Raw genomic sequence first — 25,832 nt, 5'->3', positions numbered from 1 at the left:
TGAACGACCATGGGGAAGGAAAGGGAGCAAACCTCTGAATAGCTGGACTCTACTCTCACACAGGACTGTGAGTTGGTCCCCTGGCTGGAAGCCATCAGGAGCTTATCTGCACCCAAAGACCAGTTGTTATCGCAGAGTAGAGGGGAAAGAGATCAGCTTGCACTGAGCAGAGGCGTGGAACTCTGCCACCTGCAAGGAGAGAGCTGCAAAAGTGGAATCTGACTCCTCATGGCTACTTCTGGTTCTATCTGTCCTAGTGCAGGAAGGAGGTAGGAAGTATAAAGGCAACACCCCTTGGGGTCACACGCAGGGGAGGAGGTCTGGTTGGTTACATTTCTTTCTGGACTATTATTAGCACACATGGCTCAGGAGAGGTAGTGTTCAAGGAAGTAGTCTTGGATTTAAATCTGGTGGTGAAACTATGTCTGGCTGGGCTCCAGGATGTGAGCTTCATTTGCTTTAGGTGTATAGTGGATCATGTAGCCCACGTTAGCCTTGAGGATGGCCTTGAACTTCTGATTTACCTGATTCTGCCTCCTGAGCGCTGGACCCACAGGTGCATGACACTGCTAAATTTATGAGTGGCAAGGAGTCGAACCTGGGACTTCATGTATGTGAGGCAGGTACCAACTGAACTATATCTCGTCCTTTTTTGGCTTCTGGAGACAGGCTCAGGTAGTCCAAGTTAGCCTGGAACTCACTATGCAGCCCCAAGATGTCCCTAAACTGATCCTCCTGCCTCTACCCCTCTAATGTTGGAATTATAGGCATGTTCCTCTGACTTTTGAGTTTCAATGGTAACGAAGCCAGTGACAGCCCAACAGAGCCCTTGTGAATTCAAATTCAGGTATTTAAAGCACTTACCATAGCTCCTGCTCACAGCAGCAGAGGACAACTGAAACACACAAGCACCCTTGTCCTCGCCCCCAACAGTGGACCCCTGCAAAATTGCACAAGAGTTTAAACTGCCCAGAAGCACTAAACCCAAGAATCTGATGCTAGTATACTGGCGGGAGGTGGTGGTTGAAACTGAAAAACCATAGTAGTTAAATTACTTTAAAAACAATACAGTCTACATTTTTTATTTATTTTTGTACATTAAGCCATGAATTCACAGGGAATGGGCTCTAGCAGCTCAGGCTCCTCCCCGTCGGTCCTCACAGCGCATGCTCCTCTGGGTGGAGCCGGCTGTTGAAGCTAGGTGCCTTTCTCTTTGGCTTCCTTCTTTGTTCTGCTTGTTTTTTCCCATCTCAGCAATCATGGCTGTTCTTAGGGTGCTTAATAGGCCCAATGAGTACGTTTCTTCTCCTGGCAAGAATCTTGCCCTCAGTTTGGTGACGTTGCAGACTCTTCCTGTGGTACCATGGTAACACGTAAGAGGCGTTCCTTTTGGGAACAGTGCACATTTCATTGATCTCTACAGTATCAGCTTCTCATAGATTTTCAAGTACACGGCCAGAGGAACAGCTCCACGTTTCCTCAAAGGCCTATCCTTTCCCTTCGCATTTGTTATTTGGCCTAGAAAATGGTTGCCATCACCCAAAGGCTAACTTACTTTAAAAAAAAAAAGTTTCATCTTCTAGGAAAAATGCCAACACTAATTTGTTTAGGATGTTAAACCACAGTGGACCACGGAGGTGTTTTTTAAAATGCTTGGTCAGTGGCTGCTACGTGGATAATAATGCGCTCAGCTCCACACTAAACTATATAATGCATTTTACGGCTATCACCCTTCAAGTTCACAGTTACAGTTCAGCTGTAAACTTGACTTCCGTAAATTTAAAAATAATAGTCGGATATTTTTCTTGCTAGTAGGAAGGAATTTTTTCGGGGTGGGGTTGGGGGGCTCTGAAATGAATAACTGCTTTCTGTCAGTGTGCTGCTGCGTTTTCCAGTTGGTAGAAGAATGCCTTTATTTTCCCTCCCAAGCTCCGTGCACAGAGACTGTAATTAAGCAGGGACTTTTTTCATTTAACAAACAAGCCTGGGAAACAATGTGACTGTAGTGTGTTGCAACTGTCCGTATGTTTCCCACAAAGCCACCAGCTAAGGGAGTCACCACATGTAGTGTCGATGATAAGAGTCCCCATCTGCTGTTAGCGATTCAGCCATGTGGTTCACTGTACCATTCCTCAAAGATCCACCCACTTGTACCTAGTTCTCATGCGTGCTCCCCAATCCCTTCCACTCCATGAGGCTTCTTTCCCTCTCTGACACCGAATGCTGATTAGAATCACTCTGCCCCACCTCCCTTACCCAGCAACAGTAGATATCCTCTAGAAGGGACTTTGTAAACATTTTCCAGATGGAATCCATGACCATCAATAAGAGCTAGACGAAAAAAAAAATGGGTTCAAAGCACCCTGGATACAATTGTCAGCTTCCACAGTTACCCTGCAAGCAAATCTAATTTTAAAAATTATCATTGACATTATTATTATTATTATTATTATTATTATTATTATTATTATAGTATGAAGCAAAGTTGGGGTTTATTAGGAAAACAAGAGTATATAACTAAGGGGTGGGATAGTCCTCTCATGCTTAATTTATTTAGAATTCGTGGCATAGGAGGTACACATGCAAACGTATTCACATGGAGATCAAAAGACAACTTTGTGGAGTGCGTTCTCCCCTTTCGCCTTTATGTAAGTACCAGGAATCAAACCCTGGCCCTTGGGCCAACACTGCAAGTGCTTCTGCTTTCTGAGTTACATAGCTGGCCCCAGGATCAGCCCTGAACAGCAGAAGGACTGACTTCGAGTGTTTTAGTTTGCTCATCTCTAACTCACTTCCTGTACTGTGGACTGATGGCGAACACAGCTCCTCCGTAGAGAAGTTAGAGAAATAAGGGCTGGCTCTGGTTAGTACTCAAGGCTTTTGAATATTCCTAAGCAGAGCCCACAAAGGAATAAGTCTGAACAGAGTGATCTCAAAGGAGGAAACCCTTTGTTTACTCTCAGCTTAGAGGAAGGGGCTGCCTCTTGTCCTAAATGAAAACGAGCACGTATCCGTTTGTCTCCGTACCTTTTCAACCAGCATATGGGGAGGAGAACGAGCACGTATCCGTTTGTCTCCGTACCTTTTCAACCAGCATATGGGGAGGAGATTTGCATGAGATAGTGAGGGTTCAATCACAGATCTTGGAGTTTCCAGTTCTGCCGGAGAGACTAACACTCGAGGCACATTACAGTTACCCTGGAGAGCTGGCTGCAGAACCAAGGGTGCTATACAGGCAGGGAGCCAAAAACCTCATCATAGGCCCATTAAATCCATACTCCAGCAAAAAGGCCAGTCGGAGTACCGTGTGCCAAGTGCCAGCACTGGTCAGTATACCATGCGTTAGTTTCATCTATCTTAATATTCAAGATATATACTCAGTAAAACCACAAACAGCAATGATGACGAAAAGACTACAAACAAGCGACTCCCATTTACAGGGAAGAGTCCAGCCTTCCTTAACTGGAAGGAGCGAAGAACTCCTTTCTGATCCCGGGACCCACCCACCACGGTCCGTTCAGGAGGCAGCAGGATCATACAGTCGCACTAACTCAGGGCAGTTTATAGCTGAGCATGGTAGCCTAAGCCTGAGCCCAGCACCCAGGAAGTGGATGCTGGAGGATGAGGGATGGAGGAGAAGGGTCAGGTCATGTTCAAGGAGACTACGCACTGCGTTAGTAGCTACCAGGGCTGTGTGACACTCTCAAAATAAACATATGACAAACCTAGCAGTACACACAGACAGAAAGGCCATTTTTAATAAAGGAGCTACTAAAACCAGGAACGGGCTAAGGAAAGCATGGAGGGGTGATGAGGCTCAGACCTTAGCCAGCTGGGTTGGTCATGACCATCAACACCACGACTTTTGATGGTTATGGGAGAGGGTTTATCTAGGGCCCCTAGGACAGATGTGAGGAGGGCTGTTTGTCCACAAATGTGGCCTTCAACAATGGCAAGGGAGCAGAGGAATCCATGGTGGTGCCTCCCGTTGATGGAGTCTGACTGAAAAGCAGACCAGGAAGCCTGTTGAAGCAATTCATATAGGTGAGCCTCTGGGACCTTAGAAAACGGGAGAGGGGTGATCTTAGCTTGGGTAATGTCAGGTTACATTTACTATACACAGAAAAACACCTTATGTGTGAAAATACAAAAGTCCTACAGTAGCTGAGACTCCATTAGACTAGTCCTCACAACAAGGCTGAGTTGGGGGTTAGGCACTTTCTTCCCATAACATATACATAAACAGACATAAACAGACTTAGAAAAGGGTCCCGACAGCAAAGGAACTCAGGCCCATCCTCCGTTGACTGCAGAAATCCTGAAGCCCACCTCAAACCCCTATCTACCAAATTGAAAGGAACCACAGAAAAAGTAATTACAGGACCTGGGGAAGCCTTGAGCATAAGTTAGCAGTAAGTCTCCACCTACCGGACCTGGTTTCTTGGTCAAATAGCAACTTTTTTACCTTTAAATCAAGTCGTTTCTAAATAATAAACCAGAGCTAGAAATCTGTAGGTGACAATCTAGGGCTGATGAGTTCTGACAAGCACAGATGGCTGCTGCCTGATTTGCATATTAACAAAGCTCTAATGTAATGGAGTAACACACCAGGGGGAAGGTGGCATCACTCCTAAAGAAGCGAAATGTGATTTCTAAAACCACTTGGCACAAACCAAGTGACACTTTTCTCAGGCTCATTTAAAAGTCTATTACAGGGCACCGGGAGATGGTTCAGTGGGAAAAGTGCTGGCCATGCCAACCTGAGGACTTGGGTTTGGATCCTCAGAACTCTGTGTAAGCCAGACAGCAGCATGCACAGATAAACCATAGCGTCTAAGGACTTCCAAGGATGTTCTCTTACCTCTGCATGAGCGACGGGGCATATATTCACCCTTGCACTCTCTCACACACACATGGGGATGCACACACAAAAATGTTTCTAAGAGTCTATTACGATACAGCGATCTGGCTCAATTGGCAGAATGCTCACCCAGCACGCACAAAGCTCTTTTTTTTTTTTTTTTTTTTTTTTTATTTATTATATATAAGTACACTGCAGCTGTCCTCAGACACACCAGAAGAGGGCATCAGATCTCATTACAGATGGTTGTGAGCCACCATGTGGTTGCTGGGAATTGAACTCAGGACCTCTGGAAGAGCAGTCGGTGCTCTTAACCACTGAGCCATCTTTCCAGCCCACGCACAAAGCTCTTGATTTGATGCCTAGCACCACATAAAACCAGATCTGGTGGTAGAACATATCTGTAATCCTAGTTCTCAGGAAACAGAGGCAGGAGAACCTGAAGTTCAGAGGCCACTCTCAGCTACACAGCAAGTTCAGAACCAGCCTGTACCACACGAGATCCTGTCGCAAAACTAAAAGTGAAAAACAAGGCCAAACTCCTGACTCTGCACAGCCATGGGCAAGACAGAGACGAACTGAAACTTTCTCCTCAGTTTTGGCCAAAATGGTAAACAAATTCTTTTTTTATTTTAAATATGTCATTTTCTCTTAATATGGCAAGGCTTTATGGCCAGTGGCTCCTGCAACAAGACCACTTAACTTTTCTGTTCTGTTTTTAAATACTGTATGAAAAAAAGGATAACCTTTTCTTCTCTGTTCTTTTCTTTCCTTTTCTTTCTGAGATGGGGTTTCTCTGTGTGACAGCCCTGGCTGTTCTGGAACTCACTCTGTACACCAGGCTGGCCTTGAACTCAGAGATCTGCCTGCATCTGCCACTGCCTCCGGAGTGCTGGGATTAAAGGCATGGGCCACCACCATCTGGCTTTATTTTTTTAACATAATATTTTTATTGATTATTTGGAAATTTCACATGATGCACCCCTTTAACACTCACCTTCTAGCTCTTGCAGGTCTGGCCCCCCACCCTTGATACTTCCCCCAAAACAAAAGAAGAAAGGGAAAAAAATTACCAAGTTCAATCTGTGTTGCCCATATACTTACTCAGTGGAATGTGGAACATGGTCAAAGTCCCAGTGGACAGCTCCTTAGGGAAAACAGTCCTTCCGCACCCACCCACATCCCTGCTGGAAGCCATCAGCTGGGAAGAGCTACACTTCAGCACTGTATCGCAATTCTTAGTTCTCTTCAATGGCTTCCTGTCTAGGTTGCTCCTTTTTGAGGGGTGGGAATAGGGAAGAGAAGATGCCACAGAAGCGTTCTATGTCCCTCATTCTCAGCTGTGGGCCTACAGTCATTGACACCACTGCATAAGAAGCTTCCCTGCCCTTTACAGTCAGGAGCAGCACGGATCATGCACTTCCGCACGGTTTCTGGCATGGCCAAGGACACCAGCATGGATTCCGGTGGGGGCACAGATCATGGACATCTCCATGGCCTGAGGATAGCCCTTTAAAAACTCTGCCACTTTAAAAACTTTTTGTGGGAATGGTGGTGAATGCCTGTAATGCCAGCATTTGGAAAGCAGAAGCAGGGGCAGAGGAGCAGGCCAGCCTTGGTTTTGTAATGAGTTCCAGGATGGCCAAGGCTACACGACATCCTACTTCCTAAACACAATAAAAATCCAAAGCAGCAGTAGCAGCAGCAGCAGCAGCAGCAGCAGCAACAACAACAACAACAACAACAACAACAACAACACACACACACACTTAAACATCAAATTCTTTTCTCGAGTGCTATATAATTTATTACAGATTTTACATTTATAACATTATATTTACTTATAAAAATTGAGCAATGAAACCTGGGAGGTATTTGTGAAGAACACACACACACACACACACACACACACACACACACACACAAAATATGAATGTTTGGAGTGGGTCATGATGGCTTGTTTGCATGATCCTAGCACTTGGGGGACTGAGATAGGAAGACTGCGAATTTGAGGCCAGACTGGTTATATAAAGTACCAAGCTAGCCTGGCTAAGACCCACCTCAAAACAAAGACAAACAAACAAACAAATAACATTTGGGGGTAATTATTGCTCCATAATGGTCAGCTCCAATATTTAATTCATTTGTGCACTGTAGCCCTTAGGGGATAGTTCTCCCCAAACCTCTCACATTTCCAAGGCCTGCAAACTGCACAGATTTTGTTCAGACTGCCTTCTCAAGGATGCTCACAGAGCAAACAGATCTGAAAGATAAGGCCACTCCTCCAACAGAAAGGCACATTTGTTTTCTGCTAGTCTGAAAACAGAGTATTTGATTCCGGGATAGGTGGCACGGTGCCCTGAAGACATCATGACCCTTGGACTTAGGGTTCTTCCGTACACAACCCTGGCGGTGCATATGCAACTGCCACCCATGGTGCGACCTGCGGGAACCAAACCATGGTGGTGCTTTGCCCACTGTCATTGCAAAGAGGCATTAGCTAGCTGTCATGTCCTGACCTGGGGTTTCCTATCTTCTACGTGCACCCAGGAATGGTTATGGCAAACTTGCTGGCAGGCAGGTATGGTAACATCTCAGTCGGAGGCTAACAGTTCTTAACGTGAGGGACTGGGCGTCAGCATCATCCTGCTCACATGAACCATGGTAAAAGATGACAGATGACCCAATAACACTGTAATCACTGGATACCTCAAACACAGAAGGCAAGAATACTTACTACAGGAGTCTATAGCGGCTGGGCTTGGTGGTACTAAGGAGGCAGGGGAGGATGGATCTCTGAATTTGAGGTCATCTGGTTTAATTAGTAAGTTCCAAGACAGTCATGTCTATAGAGAAAGACCCTGTCTCAGAAAAAAAATTAACTAAATTTAAAAAAAATGCAAAAGTGTCTATACATACTGTCTTAGTTAGGGTTTTATAGCTGTGAACAGTCACCATGATCAATGCAAGTTTTATAAAGGACAACATTTAATTGGGGCTGGCTTACAGGTTCAGAGGTTCAGTCCAGTATCATCAAGGTGGGAGCAAGGCAGTATCAGGCAGGCATGGTGCAGGAGGAGCTGAGTTCTACATCTTCACCCAAAGGAAGCCAGGAACAGATTGAGCATCCTCAGGCAGCTAGGAGGAGGGTCTCCAAGCCCACCCCCACAGTGACACACTTCCTCCAACAAGGCCACACTCTCTAATAGTGCCACTCCTTGGGCCAAGCATATGCAAACCATCACATATATATAACACCTAATACTCAGAGGGAATGTGAGTTTAAAGACAGGCTGACCTGTATAACAAAATCCTGCCTAATAGCAAGACAAACAAAAGGATTCTGTAAAACCACTAATCATGCAGCACAATTAAACTAAGAATGCCCATAGCATAATAGAAAATGTTTTGTTACAGTTTGCCAAACAGTTGGAAAATATTGCAAACTAAAATTTGAATCAAGTGGTAGAATTGAAGGTATTAGTTTGCGTTCATGCCTATAATCCCAGCACTTGGGAGACAGAGGCAGGAGTACAGCTGTAAGCTCGAGGCCGTTCTCATCTATATCTTAAGTTCTAGGACAGATAGGGTTACATAGACCTGTCTCAAAATAAACAGCCTAACTAAGTAACCAACCCAAGTTAACCAACTGACCAACCTCAGTTTGAAAAGTGTCTGCTAGGTACAGAAGAAGGCAGGCTTAAAGATGTACTGGAGAGATGAATCAATCAGGAAAATGTTTGCCAGGAAAACTTGAGGAACCAAGTTCAGATTCCCAATACCCATGTGAAACGCCCCTGTGGTGGGCCTGCCATTGCTGGGAAGGTAGAGACAGAGGGATTCCGGGGGGCTTGTTGGGCAGCCAGTCTAGCCAATCTATGAGTTCCAGACTCAATGACAGACAATCCCCAAGAAGAAATTAGACAGTGAGGAAGATGCCTGAAACCAACCTTTGGCTTCCATATTCAGGTACATCAGACAGGTTCATCTATCAGCCCCACACAAAAACTTAATGCACACTCCCTTTCCTCCATCAAGATACTTATATATTTTATTTATTTTTAGGTTTTTAGGTATTTACCACTCCCCTCCTCTCTCCCTCTCCCTCTTCCTCCCTCCCTCCCTCCCCCTCTCTCTCTATGTATGTATGTATATATGTATGTATGTATGTAAAATGAGTGTCATGAGCATGCAGATACCAAGGAAGACCAAGTGATGGCATCTTGTCCCCCAAAACTAAAATTAAAGGCAGCTATGAGCCATCTGATGCAGGAAGAAGAGCAGCAAGTGTTTCTAACTGCTCAGCCACCTCTGCAGCCAGAAGTGTCGAGAGACATCTCTACCTCCCTAACTGGGAGTCTGAATCAACCATTTAAGTAGCTCTGTATCTCACGACCTCAGAATTATAGTGGAATTAATTATGCCTGCTGGAAAGTGTAACCACTGACGGTTAAGGTGGTTTGCAGGCTCCAGAGGCCAGACAAGGTGAACAGACTGGCTATTGTCGCTTGTCATTAAGCAGATCTCTCGTGCCAGCAGCTCAGATGCTCACAGCAACACAACATGGAAAGCCCTTTGTTCACTGAACAATATTTACTGTGCCAGGCACTGAGGAAGAACAAAAGCACCATCATGGGGCACATGGTGGAGAAGATAAAACACGCAGGGCGCTGCCTCACTGGCAGTGGTCTCTCCCTTTGATTCCTCTTCAGTTATACAGGAGAGAGAATGAAAAAAGCAGTGGGAACCCATGGCCCCCGGGGCATTTATCTGTTACCTTTTGCAGTCAGGTCTAAAGCACCAAGCGGGATAAACAGGCTGGTGGCTGGAGAGAGAGATCCTTACTGCTGAGAACATCAAGGTCCTTTGGATTAACCAACAACAAAGGAACCCAACTAGACAAACAGCTATTCACCAGATGTCGAGGGGACTGAACTCTAAAATCAGGTGAAATTAGGATTGAGAAGCCATCCCTAGGTTGGAAGAGAAAATCAAGGTGCTCTTCGACAGCTGGTTAAGTACGATGATAATATCCCAACACTTCCCGTGTCCTTCTCTCTCCAAATCCTCCCACGTATTACTCCCCACTCTCCTCTGAACTTACGACTTCTCTTCTGTTGTCATTGCATGCATACCTGTACATACATCTTATTTATAATAGAATCTTCTCAGTTCATGTAATGTGATTGGTATGCATGTTTTCTGGGCTGACCAGCTGAAACTGGACAACTAGTTGGTGGGCTTTTCCCTGGGGAGGAACACCTCCCACACTCCAGGTCTCCTGTGTGGATTAGAGTTCTTTGTGTAGGGTTGAAGTCTCCTGAGTTTTTCCCTTGGACACGTTCATTGGCGTCATCCTTTCTCAGCTCACATTTGGACAGTCATGTTGTCATGCTGGTGACAATGTATGGAGGTAGATTCTGACATTACTAGGAGAAGCGATCCCACTGCAAACTCTCTGATCCTCTGGCTTTTACAATCTTTCTGCCCCCATCTTCTGCAATGTTTCCCCAAGCCTTCGGTGCAGAGTATTTTGTAGATATCCCCATTGGGACTGGGTTTCACAACTCTGCATTTTGATTGGTTGTGATTTTCATCAATAGATGGCCTCCTTGACAAGGGGTGAGGACTACACTTACTTACCTGTGGGTTTAAGGACAGATATTTACACATTACAGTTAGGGACTATGCTGGCTTAGTGAATTAGTGACTGTAGATTTTCGTGCAGTAACCATGGCTTCACTAGCACTGAGAAGTTAGTTACCTAGGCTTCTAGTACCAGGCATGGTTTCCCTCTTGTGAGCACAATTAAAGAGCGGTTGGTTACGGCTAAGGCGTGTGTGCCACTACTGCACTCTTTGGTTATGGTGCCACGCTGGTTGTTGATGTGGTTCATTAGCATCATAGCTGGGTAAGATGGTTGGTCGCTTGCCTCCCTCCTTTGGAAGCTTGCATGGTGCCTTCTGGTACCATGAAAGCTAATCCTCGGGAAGGAGGCATTCAAGTCAGATCCAAATCAGGTCTTTCCAACAGAATAACAGGGATATTGGCCCTGAAGTAGGAGTTCATACTTATGTCTGTCTGTAAATCCTGGTACACTTTCAGTAAAAATTTACAGTAAATTCTCTACCTTGACAACTTACTTGCCACATTTTATAGTAAGATGTATTCTGGAGTAAATGTTTCTTTAATACATTTAATCTCTATGAAGAGAAATAAAAATGATTTAGGACTTATTGCTAGTTGAATGACAACAACGCCAAGGTTTAGGCTTCTGGATTCAAACTGCAGCTGTGATTGATTAGTTGACCTTAGACAAGAGACTTTCCCGGCCTGCCACACCCTCTCCCCAACTGTGAAACAGGAACAATAACAACATTTACAGCCATGCTGGAGTAATTCAATAACCTCTATTAGTCAAGCTTTGTGATAAGTACTTTACAATCAATAAATATCTACCATTATTATCTTAAAATAGGAATAATAAAAGGGACAGATATCTTGCAAGACCTTCATGTGTAAATGTTAGAAATACCCCCAAATAAGTATTCTGGAGAAAAATACTGTAAAAAAAAATCCTTTAAAATAAAAAATAAATAGATAAATAAATAAAGTAAGTAAGTCTCTGAATAGATAACCAACTATTCACTTTTAATGTTCTAAAAATGTCTAAAACTTACACAATACCAACTGTGCTGAAATTTATAGAAAGATCAACCACAAAACAAGGAAAATGCATACAATGGAAGAGTCCATTTCAAATGTCCCCAAATTTCTTCCAAACACTCAGCGACCAAAAGCAGTGGCCAAGGTTTATGAGACCATAGCTGGGTCACTTAAGGTTAAATCCGTATTACATTTCTTTTTCCCAGCACTAAGTTCACAAGGAATTTGGAGAAATAAATTTACTTGGAATATGAGACCACTGAAAGTATTAATGACTAGAAAAGTATATGGTAGGCACAGAGAGTCCTGGAATATGGATGAACTCACAGAAAAACAAAACCAAGCAAACAAAACAGCAAAGCCATTTTCCCTCTTCCTCCTTGGTCTCACACATGCTAGGCAAGTGTGTATATCTGAGACACATCCCTGGTCCCTACTCATAGTTTTCATCACATATTCACCATATAATTGGCAAGACACAGGTGGGCTAGGCTGGAAGGGACCCAAAGAAGGCTGGAGTGCCAGTGGCAGGGTACATGAAGCGTGAGCAAGGCTTGTATTCACAACTAAAACTGAACCTAGGTTCTTTTTTTTTCAGAGCTGAGGACCGAACCCAGGGCCTTGCGCTTGCTAGGCAAGTGCTTTACCACTGAGCTAAATCCCCAACCCCTGAACCTAAGTTCTTAATCCTCTTGTTCTTTTGTCTGACTCCCTAGACCTACACTGTAACCCCTATGCCTGCCTACTATGGAGTAGGTGACACTTGGGTCATCTTTTATGTGACAACTAGGAATTTTCAGAACATCAAGCCTTGCAAGACAACCAGAATTAAGGGATGGCATTGCTTTGGAGCTCCATTCTCAAAATGTTGCCCTAGATAAAAATAAAAGTGGTTGGAAAAGCTAGAGGTGAAAGAAAAGCAGACGAGCTCTGAAACGTACCTCTTGGGAGACCTGGTATGACAACTGAGTACCCCTAGGCTGTATACGGTATGTCCCAGCTTCCTGGAAGCTGAAATATGGTCCTCAAAGATTCTGCTGCTCAGTACTAAGTGCCTGACAGGACCCTAACCTTTCCCCTGTGCACAGCACATACAAGATTGAATCTTCAGCTTCTTCAAGAGTCACACCTATCAAATAAGGAAAAGGCCCTGGGCATCACGGGATGGAAAGTATCAAAGGGCGCCCTTCTGTTTTTACTCCTGGAGTTTTGTTCAGTTGTCTTAAGTAATTCTGATAAAGTATTACGAATCTTGTGAAACTAGCTTTAATTTCTGGCAATGAGAGAAGAAACTATGTGACAGGATTTTTCTCCCATTAAAAGGAACAGTTATGTAACCCACCCACACAGAAGAGCCACACTGAGGTCGCCGTGGGAGGAGGCAGACTGGCTGTTGACGCTCAGGTGATAGGCCACTTGCCTGGTATGCCTAAAGCCCAGGGCTCTATCCTCAGCACCACATAAAACGAATAATGACACGTAGCTGTAATCTCAGCAGACAGAGCCAGACGGGTCAAAAACTCAAAGTTATCCTATGACTACACAGACCTGGGATACAGCATAAGATTCTTTCTCAAAAGAAATAAATAACCAGGCAAAAGCATAGAGCCCGCCCCCCTCCCCCAAGTCAAGATGGCAGTGGACCTACTTTTCATACAGCCTCTGCCCTCTCATGAAGGCCTTCACCTCGTTGTCCAGTGGGAAGGTCCCATCGTCCTTCCTAAAGCGGTAGAAGAGCTTTACGTCCTTGAACTCCTTGTGCTCATCACACACTGAAACACAATGCACACAGAGAGGAAAGTGAGAATCCCACAAGGGACAGACGATTAAAAATCTACTCTCTGATGAACCCTCGATCAGCACAGCGCCTCGGAAAGAGCAGTGCTCGGTGCTGTTAGCGTCACCGCCACCATTATCGTGTGCCGAAAGGCTCACAAAATTCACTTCATCATCCATCCCGAAGTCTTCGTAAGCACGACTCTGGAACAGCGTGAGCATCAAAGAATAAGCAAGATGAGATAGCATCTCCCTGTAATCACCTCGGGAGGCTGAGACAGAGAATCACTAGTTTGGGGCCAGCTGGGGCTACATGGTATGACTGCTTTGTTAGAAATATCGAAAGTGATATAAAGAGAATGTCAGCATATATGACCGATGCTGACGGATCTGCAGGGGTTAGGGAGAACTACAGTGGGAGTGATGCAGTGTTCCTCAGGACCCCAGCTTTGAGAAATAGAAGCTTCCCTGAAGAGCTATTTGAAAACAGAAAACCTAACAGTGAGTGGAAATTGAACAAAAATAAGAAGAATTGTACCTTGGCTTAAAAGAACACTGGTGTGCAAGCGTCTAGGCCAGGTTGAGACTTTGAGGACACACAGTCTTAGGGTTTCAATTGCTGTGAGAAAACATCATGACCAAAAGCAACTTGGGGAGGAAAAGGTTTAGTACATCATACACTTCCAGGTAACCGTCCCTTACTGAGGGAAGGCAGGGCAGGAACTCGAGCAAAGCAGGAACTGAAGCAGAAGTCACAGAGGCATGCTGTCTACTGGGTTGCTCCTCATGGATTGCTCACCTACCCCCTGATACTACCCAAGACCACCAGCCAGGGGTGGCACAACCCATAGTGAGCTGGGCCAGCCCACATCAATTATCGATTTTAAAAAATGCACCACAGGCTTGCCCACGGGGCATAGAGAAACATTTGAAACATTTCCTTTTTGAGGTTCCCTCTTTCCAGGGGACTCAACTTGGTGTAAAGCCAGCATAAAACTAGCCAGCACACACACGTTTGAGATAGTCACTGAACCACTGACAGTGTCGTGGTTTGAATGATAATGTTCCCCATATGCTCATATATTTGTATGCTTAGGTCCAGTTGCTGAACTGTTTAGGAAGGATTGGGAGGTGTGACCTTAGAGAAGGCATGTCACTCAGGGATGGGCTTTTAGGTTTCAAAAGGCCAGTGTCTGTCTCTACTCCTTCCACCTGCTGATCAGGATGTAACAGAGCTCTTAGTACCAGGTTTTCTCACTACTGGCCATGAGGATCATAGACAAACCCTCTAAAACTATAAGCAAGACCACTTTAAATGCTTTCTTTCAGAACAGTTGCCTTGGTCATGGTGTCTCTTCACAACAGTAGTCAGTGACTAAGACAGAGAATAACAGCCAAGACTTATAGACAACCTCAATGTCCCTTGACCTAGTAGATAAGGTTACAGTGGCCCATACATGGCACACTATGCATACAACAGCATAATGAACAGCCAGAGATAAGGATCTTGGTATCAGGGAAGAGCTCTTAAGGGAGGTAGAAATAGAGAAGATCATGAATATGTCTGATGAGAAGACAGATGTGGACAACTAACTCAGAGGGAGAAGACTCAGTCAGTGGTGGAGTGGGGACAGGTACAAACAGAGTAGGGGTGGGGGGGGCATCTATGGTAACAAATTACAATGGCCCCACATTTATGAGATATTATGTAGAAACCTTGTGGTTTGCCTAATAACATAAAAAAATTCTTTTTCAGAGAAATAGACTATCGACACTGGTGAATTCAACAGACAGCATTGCTGGTCAAATTGCAAAGAGTAAACATGCATGTACATGAAGGCTCAAATATGACACACAGTCTAGAAAAGCAAATAACCCAAGTACCTCTCGGAGGAAGGATGTGATTGGGAAGAGGTACTAAGGAGATAACTTAAAGTAAAATGTCTGTGCACTCTCTAACAGTTGATCTTGTAGAGACAGGGTCTCACATAGCCCAGACTGGCTTCAAACTCATAAACTTAGCCAAGGATTTAGCCAAGCCTTGAACCCCAGATTCTCCTGCCTCTGCGTATGCCAGCACTCCTTCCTCTTACTTCTTCACAGGTCTTCACTTCCTCTCCAGCCCAGCCTTGGTGGTTCAGTGGTAGAATTCTCGCCTACCATTTCCTCTCCAGACACCATGACAGTGACACCTCACTCACCGTGATGAATGATGCCCCGGTCAGCTAATTTCTGCATGAGTTTTATCGCCGTCTCTCGGTCAGAGGCCTCCTTGTGCTCAATGAGCCAGTCGATGAGTTCTTTTGCAACAAAGCAGTTTGGGTAGGTTTTGAGATGGTGCCGTCTATCTTTAATAACCTTTTCTTCATGGAGCCGCAGCCTGGAAGATGAAGAAGAACTTGAGGAATCAAGTTGACGGCGACAGGAATTCCTAAACCAAATCCATCCCATGGGGAAGTATATAAACTGAAGGTTGCCACCCAGTCGGGACCTGCTTCTTATCACAGATCACACACAGTCATCCACACATGCATTCATACATTCGTATGACCTGTGTGCATTCATCCACTCATTCATATGATAAAGACTCAGACATGCCCATGAGTGACCTGTTAGGGACTTCTAGACAACACAGAAGCATGCGTCGGAAAATACGGACAAACATGCTCCTCACTGGGGCCTTTTTTTTCTCTCCATTAGGGACCTCGGCTATGTTTTTGTTGGTTGGTTGTTTTATGAGTCGGGGTCTCATGGGGCCCAGACTGGTCTCAGACTTGATTTGCAGCCAAGGATGACTTTGGATTCCTGATCACCATGCTTCCATCATAGAATAGAGTACAGGCAGTGCTACCACTCCTAACGGACTGTAGCTAATCTTAGCTGGGCTTAATAGCATCCACAAGGTGACCTGACCATTTTACAGTGATTAACTCACGTAATGCTCACAGCAACCCACCAGAAATTAGAACTACTCTCATTCTTTTACAGCAGAGACTGAGGTCCTACAATTAATTGACTCGTCTAAACCCGCACAGCTAACAAGTCCTGAAAATGAGATCTAAGGCCTGTTGTTGTCCCTGAGCGACATCATGCTGCCTCCAGCTAGAGATGGATAAATGGAAAGTCATACAGAAACTGATTAAAACTGTTGGGGAAAAAAATACAGCTTACTTCCAGGCTGGTGACTTAGTAGAGGAAAGTGCTTTGTGCGAGCTCGCCCCTCCCCTTCGATGACTTCCCAGTGGAATCATGGACCTGCCTTTTCTTTAAGGTTTCTGCCATTACTTTTTTCTTTAATCATCCTTGCATTTTCTTTCTTTTTCTCAAATAAAGGACTTAAATCGATGACCCTTAAGGTCCCCTATTCAATCCACTCATCTGATTTATAGGGATCATGATGCACACTCTGAACAGTGCTGAACCGTTTTGGGAAACAGAATACCTCCTAAAGGATTGTATGGTGCAGGCAAGTGATTTAAGGGCTCCCTGCCCCAACCCTAATCTGTAAGGTGGAGAGTTTTGATAGACCTTCTATCCTTGACCATGAAGAGATGTAACAGAAACCCAGCAGAAGGGCCCCTCACAGAGACAGTTCTAATGGAAGAGATTGAAGGGCTGGGGTGTGGTGTGCAACGGAAAAGGGTGTGTCTAGCATGTGTAGATGAGAGAGAGAAAGAAAACCTGGCTGGAGTAGGCAGGGAGGGAGGGAGGGAGGGAAGGAGGGAGGGAGGGAGGGGGAGAGGGAGACGGAGAGGGAGAGGGAGAGGGAGAAAGAGAGAGAGAGAGAGAGAATATGAATCAGAATGAGCTAGCAGAATAGCCCAGGCTAGCCTCAAACACAGGGTATTCTGTCCTCATTCTACTGAAATGTTGAAATTACAGACAAACATGTTTAATTTTTTTTTTAAGCTGTGGGGATGGAGAGTAAGGAAGAGACAGAGGTCCAGAAAGGCCTCACCATGAGGCTTCTGAATTAACATATGAGGAAAAACCCGTTGGCCAAGAGGACGGCTGGAAGCCTAGTGGCCCAGATTTTGACAACTGGTAGTAGTCACTGCAGCAGGTACAGAGACACTCCAGTGTCCAAAAGTGACCCATGACTCCCACACCAAAGCACATACCCCTGGGTGGAGATTTAAGATGCTGCTAAGACAAACACCTGAGGAATGATACTGTTGGTTGAACTGCACATAATTGGACTGCATGAGAAAGCCCACTCTATGCCCGTGACTCCACAAACCTCTGTTGCATTAAATAATAAAAAAAGAATACACCATACCACACCAGCACCGGCTACTCCCCGGCCCCAGCGGTCTCCCTGCCTCCGTGGCTAGCCCCATGCTGTGAACGACCATCTCACAAAGTTAGCTCTCACAAATCCCTGTAACCCGGTAAAATCAAAACTCTAGAGGCTTTATCAATCAGATTTGTAACACTAAATTCTCAACCCACAAAACGCCCAAACGAAGAACTCAGAGCCAATCGATATTGATATAAGCGGCCCACCTTGACTGGACAGATTGTCCTGTAATAATCCATCCCTTATGTGATATTCATAGCTACCTGTGGCTATTTAAAGCCACACAGATCTGGGTCATTCTCCTCTTCCACCATCTTCCTTCCTTCTCTCCTCTCTGTACTCTCTGTCCCATCTCTAAAATCCTCAGCCTGCCTTTCTTTTTCACCGCCCAATCACAGGCCTTGCCTTATCTTGTGCTTGCCCTAACCTACATATAGACATCAACCCACATTTCTCCCTTTTCCTCCAGTTAAAAGGCTCTTTCCCCTCAATATAAATTGAACGCAACCATTACCACTTGTAAATTATAAAGAATAAGATACATCTAACATCTAGCCCATCATTTTTGTCAATTAAATAGAACACTTTATCATCTATCCCTACTTAAAAAGGCTTATTATTTTATATCTGTCATGTCCTGGCTTAGTTTCAGATAGTCTGAAAACTCTCTTTTTAAATGAGTTTTCTCAATGTTAAATAGCCTTGGTAGGCTATAAGACTAAAATTAGTCTTCAACCCCATCAGAATTCTGAGAATGACCAATATCAACTGAAAATAAAGGAAGCCTCACACAGCTTCTAGAACTGAGGCAAGTTGTGGAGACAGCTGTGGACTTACACAGTCCCCTGTTAGCAGCAGGTTGAAGCATCAGTCTTCAGCCTTCTGGCCCAGGGCCATCTGATAGACTTGCTGAAATAGGAATTACAAAGGACTAGCTTATTGTGTCTCGGCAGAACTAAGCTGTCCTATCCTGTAACTTGTGTTCTCACATGAACCGTAGAGGTCTGTAGAGGAAATAAACAATTTCTACCCAGTGGCTACCTTGCCACATGTACAACCTCACCGGAGGGAGACGCTCAGTTTCTTCTTTGAGTCCATGAAAGGGGAGCTGTTAGGAGCAGATAGGTCTCAAAAAATGATAAATAACATTAAATGTCACATTCTGTGGATTTCTGACATTTTTGAAAACTATCTATTATCTATGTAAAGTAATCTGAACTGTTGTCTGTTAACTACTCTCAGCTATTTCTAATAAAATGTCTTGAAAACACCCTAACAGTAGACTCAGAGCCATGAATTTGCTATCTGGCCTTAACTCATATGCTTAATCATCTCAGATCAGTTTGCAATGGCATTTATAGAAGGATTGGGTCCAAGCCTTGTACTTTTAAAATTTTTTGTAACAATAGAGGAAATTTATGTCAATGAAAACCCTGAATCTGCACCAAAACAAATTCTGTACCAATGTGAGAAATTATAACGTCAATGTAGCAACAATTATAAGGATTTCTATCAAATGAGATCATGGCTGCACAATCAATTCTAGCTAATTCTTCCCTGTTAAATTATGACAATTTCTTATATTTTTGGTTGTGAGCCTAGCCTTTAACGGCTGAGCCATCTCTCCAGCCCATGACCATTTCTAAATTCCCCAGAAAGACAACCTTAGAATTCCCACCTCCAGCCCCCAAAAGTCCAGGGATCTGGGTCAAAGTCTCCAGTCTTCTGTGTCTGCTGCATTTGAGTTTCTAAATTTTCTCCCATTCCTTTTTACTCCCTTCTTGGAAAGTACACTGTTTTTATAATGACACAGCCCTGCCTCTGCTCAGTGTTTTGATCTGGGACACAAGAACCCAGAACCCGTGAGAGATGCCCACTCAATCCTGATGTCTACTGCTGTCAGTGCCAGCCAAGGAACTAAGCAGAGATTCTGCAATGACAAGGTAAGACAAGCAGGTTCTTGCCACACAGAAGCCTCATTGGTATGTAGGACCATCTCTGCCTAAGCAAAGCAAACCTAGGATGAGAAGCTGCACAAAGGCACAGAAGCAAGGCTCCTATTCCTTTCTGTGTGGTGGTTTGAATAAGGATCACCCTCAAAGGCGCATATATATTGGAACGCTTAATCACTAAGCAGAGGAGCAGTTTGGAAAGGACTAGGAGGCATTGCCTTGTCAGAGGAAGTGGGTTACTGGGGGTGGGTTTGGGGGTTTCAAAAGCACACACTAAGCCCAGTCTGTCTGTCTGTCTGTCTGTCTGTCTCTCTAACTGCCACCTGCCTGACAATCCAATCAGGATGTGAAGTTCTCAGCAACTGCTCCAGTGCCATATTAGTCTGTTTCCAGCCAAGATGGACATCTCTCTAAAACTAAACACGTCCTTCATATATGTAAAATAAACTTGATGTATGGACAGAGACACCTGTGTTACATGTAAATACAAAGGGGAAGGTTATGGAAAATTCTAAGGAAAATGATAACAACAGTAACACACACACACACAAACACACACACACACATACACACACACAGTCAAGGAAGGAAGAAAGGAGAGAGGGAGGAAAAGAGAGAGGCAAAGGCCAATCCAAAAGAAAACACAACCCATGAAATAGAATTGTCCTAACATATGGTGAACCGTTAACAAAAATAAAAACAAAAACGAGGGAGCCAGCAAGATGGCTTAGTGGATTTTACCTTAATGGGTTAAGCCTTTGCTGGGTAACCCTGGCAACCTGAGGTCAAGACCTGGAAGCCATGGCAGATAAAGAGAACTGATTCCCTAAAGTATACACTTGCTGGTCTCCTTGGTACGCTCCCTACAAAAAAAAATATGTAAATAATAACATTGTAAAAACTACTGGCACTTCAGAGTCCCCTATGTGCTAGGTGCAGTTGTAACTCCTTCACAGGCAGTGGTCCTCATGATGATTTCCCTAAATAATCCTAAGACTGCAAATGGTACCTGAATGTGGCTACAATTATCAAGAAGATACTGAGCCCTAATTTTATAAAGTTAGTTTACCCAAGTACGCTGACATCTTCACAGGGATCCTGCTAATTAATTCAGCGACAATAGCAGTGAGTCATTTGTTGAACACGCACAGAGCAGCAGCATGCAAAACACTAATTCTTAGACATGCTGTCTGTCAGGAATCCAAGAATAATGAAGGCCAATTTATTTAGAAATGTAAATGTGGAACAAAATGCCACATATTTCAGTGGAGGAGGAATATGTTAGGAGCCAAGAAAGGAGGTTTGGCTCTTGCACACTTTCCAAATTAAAATAAAAAAAATTATTAGGTTGTGTTTATCTTGAAATACTACAAAAAGAGAGAGGAAGAGGGAGGGGGAGAGGGGGAGGGGGAGAGGGAGAGGGAGAGAGAGAGAGAGAGAGAGAGAGAGAGAGAGAGAAAACACTTCATTTACTATCCTTCTGTGACCCCTGAGCATAATGCTAACTCAAACTTCTTCATTTCCACTGACTCATTCTGCACAGTGGGGAGCAGGGTGACACCCCAGTCCCTCTGGCCCTTATCCCTCCAGAAGCTGGTATGTTTCTTGTTTAAGAAAACAGTAGCAGGCTAGAGAGATAGCTCAGTGGTTAAGAGCACTGATTGCTCTTCCAGAGGACCTGAGTTCAAATCCCAGCAACCACATGGTGGCTCACAACCATCTGTAATGAAATCTGATGCCCTCTTCTGCTGTGTCTGCAGTGTGCTTTAAATCAATCAATCAATCACTCGATCTTAGAAAACAAAGAGCTTTAGAGCTTACCTAAGCAAATACATATAAGGCTCTGGGCCTCTTCACCAAGGCTTGGGGTGGGGATGGGTGACAGTTTGGACTGGGGCTACTGACTAGTGGTAGAGCACTGGCCTAGCACGTTAGAGGGCCTACGTGCAATTCCCAGCACTGCAAAGAAACATCAAACAGCAGGTGCAGCTAGATCAGCTGGCTCAACAGGACTGCTACAAGCTCAGAGCTAACCTGGGCTACACTGTGCAGGCCTCGACTATCTAGTAACACTCTCAAAAACAAAGCAAATCAAACCAAGGGAATCAGAGTAGGTTTATGGAGATTGCTTAGAAGATAAAGGGGCCTGGCAACACGAGTTTGATCCCTGGACACCAGGTAAGGGTGGAGGATGAGAAGTAAGTCTTCTAAACTGTTATCTCCTGTGACTTGTTCCGGCACGCGCATTTTAGATATGTTACCAGGGGTTACAAATTCTCAACACCTCTCTCTGCCACCATCTCTTCTCTTTATAGCCAGAAACAGAAGTCTAGAAATGGAATACTCCAGAAAAAAAAGAAAAAAACACTGGGATAAAGAGATACAAATTTCACACTGTAAGCTTACCATGTTATTGTGCCTGGCACAGTGGATGCCGAGACACTTGGTAGACAAATGGGATGTACAATGTATAACATTGTATACAATAAACAATATAACTAGACAGGATGCCAGGAGAGTGGCTGGCTACTGAGGAGGTGTTCCTGCCTTCGCTACTGTGCAGTTCATCTAAATCTTTCTGGTTCTGTTTTGAGATGGGGGCCACTGTGTGGCCCAGGCCAGTGTTGAACCCTTCGGTACTCCAGACTCAGCCTTCTGAGTACTTGGATTATAGGTATGTATCACCACACACGATAGACTTAAAATTAAAGACAAGTAACCCTCTCCCCAACCCCCATAACAACTTGTTTCCTCTTTTTGTCTTTTGAGGTAGAATCTCGTCATACAGAACTGCTGTGAGGTATTCCCTGAGCTAGAGATTCTCTTGCTTCAGTTTTGTCAGTGTGCGGATTATAAATCCATGTCACTGTGCGTGAGTCAGTGCAGAAGCCTGTGCACGGTTTGGTGTGGGATTCTGAATCGCCATTATTCTTGGCTCAGTGTAGGATCCTTACCTGTACCACTATGCCTGGCTCTATTTCTACTTTTCTTCCTGTAACTAGCTTTTTTAAGATTTTTTATATTTTAAGAAATATAAGCACTTCATTTTTATTCTCTTTTTCTGTTTGCAGAGCTAAGGATTGAACCCAGAGCCTTGTACATGCTAGGAGTTTGACTAGCCCTTGATTCAGTTTTTCTTCCTCTCTCCCTTCCTTCCTTCCCTCCTCCCTCTCTTCCTCCTTCCCTCCCTCCTTCCTTCCTCCCTTCCTCCTTCCCTTCCTCCCTTCCCCTCCCTCCCTGCCTCCCTTCTTTCCTTCTCTCCCTTCACCACCCCAAAACAAGAGATAGTTTATCCTGGAGCCATTTTGACTAACCATGGCTCAGAAATACAAACTTAGGTTACCCCAAATTTCATGTTCCACTATGGGAGCAGTTTCAGGAAGTTTTTATAGCTTTGTAGAAGAAAGACATGTTGTTGGGGATATCAGAGAGGCAAGTACAGTAAGATGGGGGAAGCTTTTCTACAGGTCCAAGATATCATCTGATGTCTTACCTTTTAGGTTTGTAGAAGCTGAGTTAATAGATCCTGAAAGGTTTTAATTATTAGTCACAAGATGCTAGCTCCTACACAGAGGTAGGCAAGGGATGGCTCTTCTGAGGGCTAGAACTAGTCCAAGATAAACGGTATTAGCCTCTGGACCTGCAGACACAGTTTCTTTTCAAGAGTGTTTTGTTCACAGTGCCCCCTGTTGGCCAAGCATCACAATTTGTGCACGCGGAAGCCACATACTATTTAATAAATTTTATAAGGTCCCTCATAGCTAGGAAGGCTCCTCTCTAGCATCTGATGTAGAAGAGACTGAGTAGTGGCCCAGTCAGCGGTCTTCAGGAACAGCTAGGAAAGGCCATTAGGAAAGAGATGCCTGGATCATATCAAAACCATCAGCCATCATGATCCGAATCTGAATTTTTCCACCCTCTGTATCTGACAGGGCATTTACATATGACATAGGATGACTGCACCTAAGACTAAGTAATCAAGAATACAGTTTGGCCCAATGGAGTGAACAGCCTTTTGCTCTTTGATACCAAGTCATGTCCACAGCTCAGACTATTCTACTTCTACCAAGACACCAGGCTTGAACTATACTAATTTATTTCATATTTTCATAACTTTTGTGAAACAGGGTCTCATGAACCCCAGGCTGGACTCAGCTTGCTACACAGCTAAGGATGACATCATTCACCACCACGTGTTTATGCAGTTCTGGGGATCAATCCAGCATTCCTCGAAAGCTAGGTAGTCATCCACCATTCACTATGTAACTCTGGTTGGCCTAGGAACCCTCTAATGTAGACCAGGCTGGCCTTAAATTCATAGAGAACTGTGTTTCTTAAGTAATGGGATCAAAGTTATGTGCCACCACACCCAGCTTAAAGCCACACCTCTAAATACAGCAGGCAGCCTGTGTACAACGGCCTGCTTGCCATACTCAACATCCCTTTTTCTTTAAAACTGCCTTCCTCTAATCCAGGCAAGGCTCAAACTCCATCTGTACGTCCCTTTCCTAGAACAGAGTCTGAGCAAAAGGTGTCCCTAACCTATGATGGTCCTCACCTACCTTCATGGGCAGGCCAAGATAAAGGACAAGGACACTTGGTCCTTTCCACCCCACCTGGCAGTTATTAAGTGAACCTAGCCAGATGTCTCAGTCTCCCAGTTTAAAAAGTACCTGCAATTTTCAAACTGTCTTTGTGCAAACAAACACTTCAACAAAGAACAATCCTGAGCATTCTGGTTTAAAGGCGTTTGGACAGTTCCCAGTTTCCCCACACATACTTTCTATATCCTTGGTCTTCCTAGAAGTCATGAGACAAAGGTTTAAAAGTAGTAGGCCCACACTGGCCACAGTGGAGCACCTCTGTGATTCAGCACTTGGGAAACAGGGGAAAGGAAGGTTAAATGTTCCAGGCTAGCCTCAGCTCTGCACTGAGTTTAAGGCTATACTCTTTCTCAAAAAGGCAGAAAGAGAAACAATCACAGGACTAGGAAAGCCATCAGACACCAAGGAAATGGGACTGGCAGGTTTGGGGAAAAAGGAAGGCTGACCAGCACAGAGAAACAGAGAGGGTGTGCTGGAGGCTGGTCATGAGAACTGGCAAGGCACAGGCATGTCTGGAGTGGGTTTATCCTTCAGAGTTTTCCAGTTTCTCCTCTATGTCATGTGTATCCTTTCAATAACTAAGTGTTGGGTACAGGGTGGGAATGATATGGCTCTACCCTTCCTGCTCCGCCCTCCACTGATAGATTTTAGAGGTGCCAGGGGAGACATCACCTAAGACATTCCCTATACCCTCAGGGGCTTGAGTGAGCCTGGATTCCGTGGATCAGAGACCTTGCAAAGCTAGGCTCTAAGCAGACTTCCTTCCCTGACCCAGGCTCTTGTCACCTCCCAACCACAAGTGTGTCTGCTTTATGCTGGGAGCATTCTGAACTCTCTTTAACCCCTAGGATGTAGCCTAGCCTCCATGCTGTAGTTCAGCAGAGGCCCATGCCTGTCCTCAAGCCATTCTCTCTTCCTGTCCTTTAACAGCTCAAAAAAACATGCTCTCCCAAGGGCAGCCTTGCAAGAGCACCTGCTTGGTAAGCATGCTTCCATCCTGAGATCAGCCTTGCTCCTGCTCTCCCACAAGGTCTTAGTGCCACTGGTAAAGCGACCTCTGATCCAGTCCTGGAAACCAAGGCCACGCTGCTTATGGGCTACTGCAATTCCAGTAAAAGCAAATAGCAATGAATCTCGATATCGATAACAATACAGTCCCTCAGGGTGACCTCTGCACAGTGGGATGTTCAGGCACAACAGCCCTTGGATTCAGACTCAAAAGCCCCTTTCAATATACCAATGACAGTAAACAGCCTCTATTTTATTTGAATGTTCAATCCCACTGGCCATGGCATTTAAAAAATAAATAAATAAAACCACTTTCCCATCATTCGTCTCAGACTGCCGGTTCACAGGCTTTCAATTCAAGGTGATTCTGTAATTTTCTATTCCTGTCTCACTAACCAGCTGGCTAAATTGCATCAGACAGTTCCCTCTCCCGGTCCTCAGAGAACAAACATCACTGAAGGCAGGGTGTTAATAATACCTTCAAAATCACTGTCCATCTCCTGAGAAATGATGGAAATATTTTTTTCAGAAAAACAGTTTCGGGAGGTGGCAGCAGCTTGTGGGGACCCAGGGAATGAACGGGTTAGTTGAAATTGCTGATCGTTCTTTAAAAACTGCGTCACGAACCTCAACCAAAATAAACAGTTTAAGCAAACAACACAGAA

At 44.5% G+C, this 25,832-nt stretch overlaps 1 protein-coding gene across 2 annotated transcripts in view; it reads right to left on the bottom strand.

Annotated features, from left to right (window-relative positions):
- Deptor (DEP domain containing MTOR interacting protein) overlaps nucleotides 1–25,832 on the bottom strand; it is a 138,556-nt gene that overhangs the window by 81,662 nt on the left and 31,062 nt on the right. The window contains exons 2-3 of one of the 2 annotated variants that reach the window (XM_032915557.1): nucleotides 15,505–15,683; nucleotides 13,176–13,299 (exon numbers count right to left, since the gene is read on the bottom strand). The exons of the other annotated variant lie outside the window; for it this stretch is intronic. Coding sequence (XP_032771448.1) covers nucleotides 13,176–13,299; nucleotides 15,505–15,683 — 303 coding nt within the window. The remainder of the gene's footprint in view (nucleotides 1–13,175; nucleotides 13,300–15,504; nucleotides 15,684–25,832) is intronic. 2 annotated transcript variants of the gene reach the window in all.

Source organism: Rattus rattus, chromosome 1 (assembly GCF_011064425.1).
Source record: "Rattus rattus isolate New Zealand chromosome 1, Rrattus_CSIRO_v1, whole genome shotgun sequence".
Classification (NCBI taxonomy): domain Eukaryota; kingdom Metazoa; phylum Chordata; class Mammalia; order Rodentia; family Muridae; genus Rattus; species Rattus rattus.
This window is presented reverse-complemented; position numbering and strand designations above follow the sequence as displayed.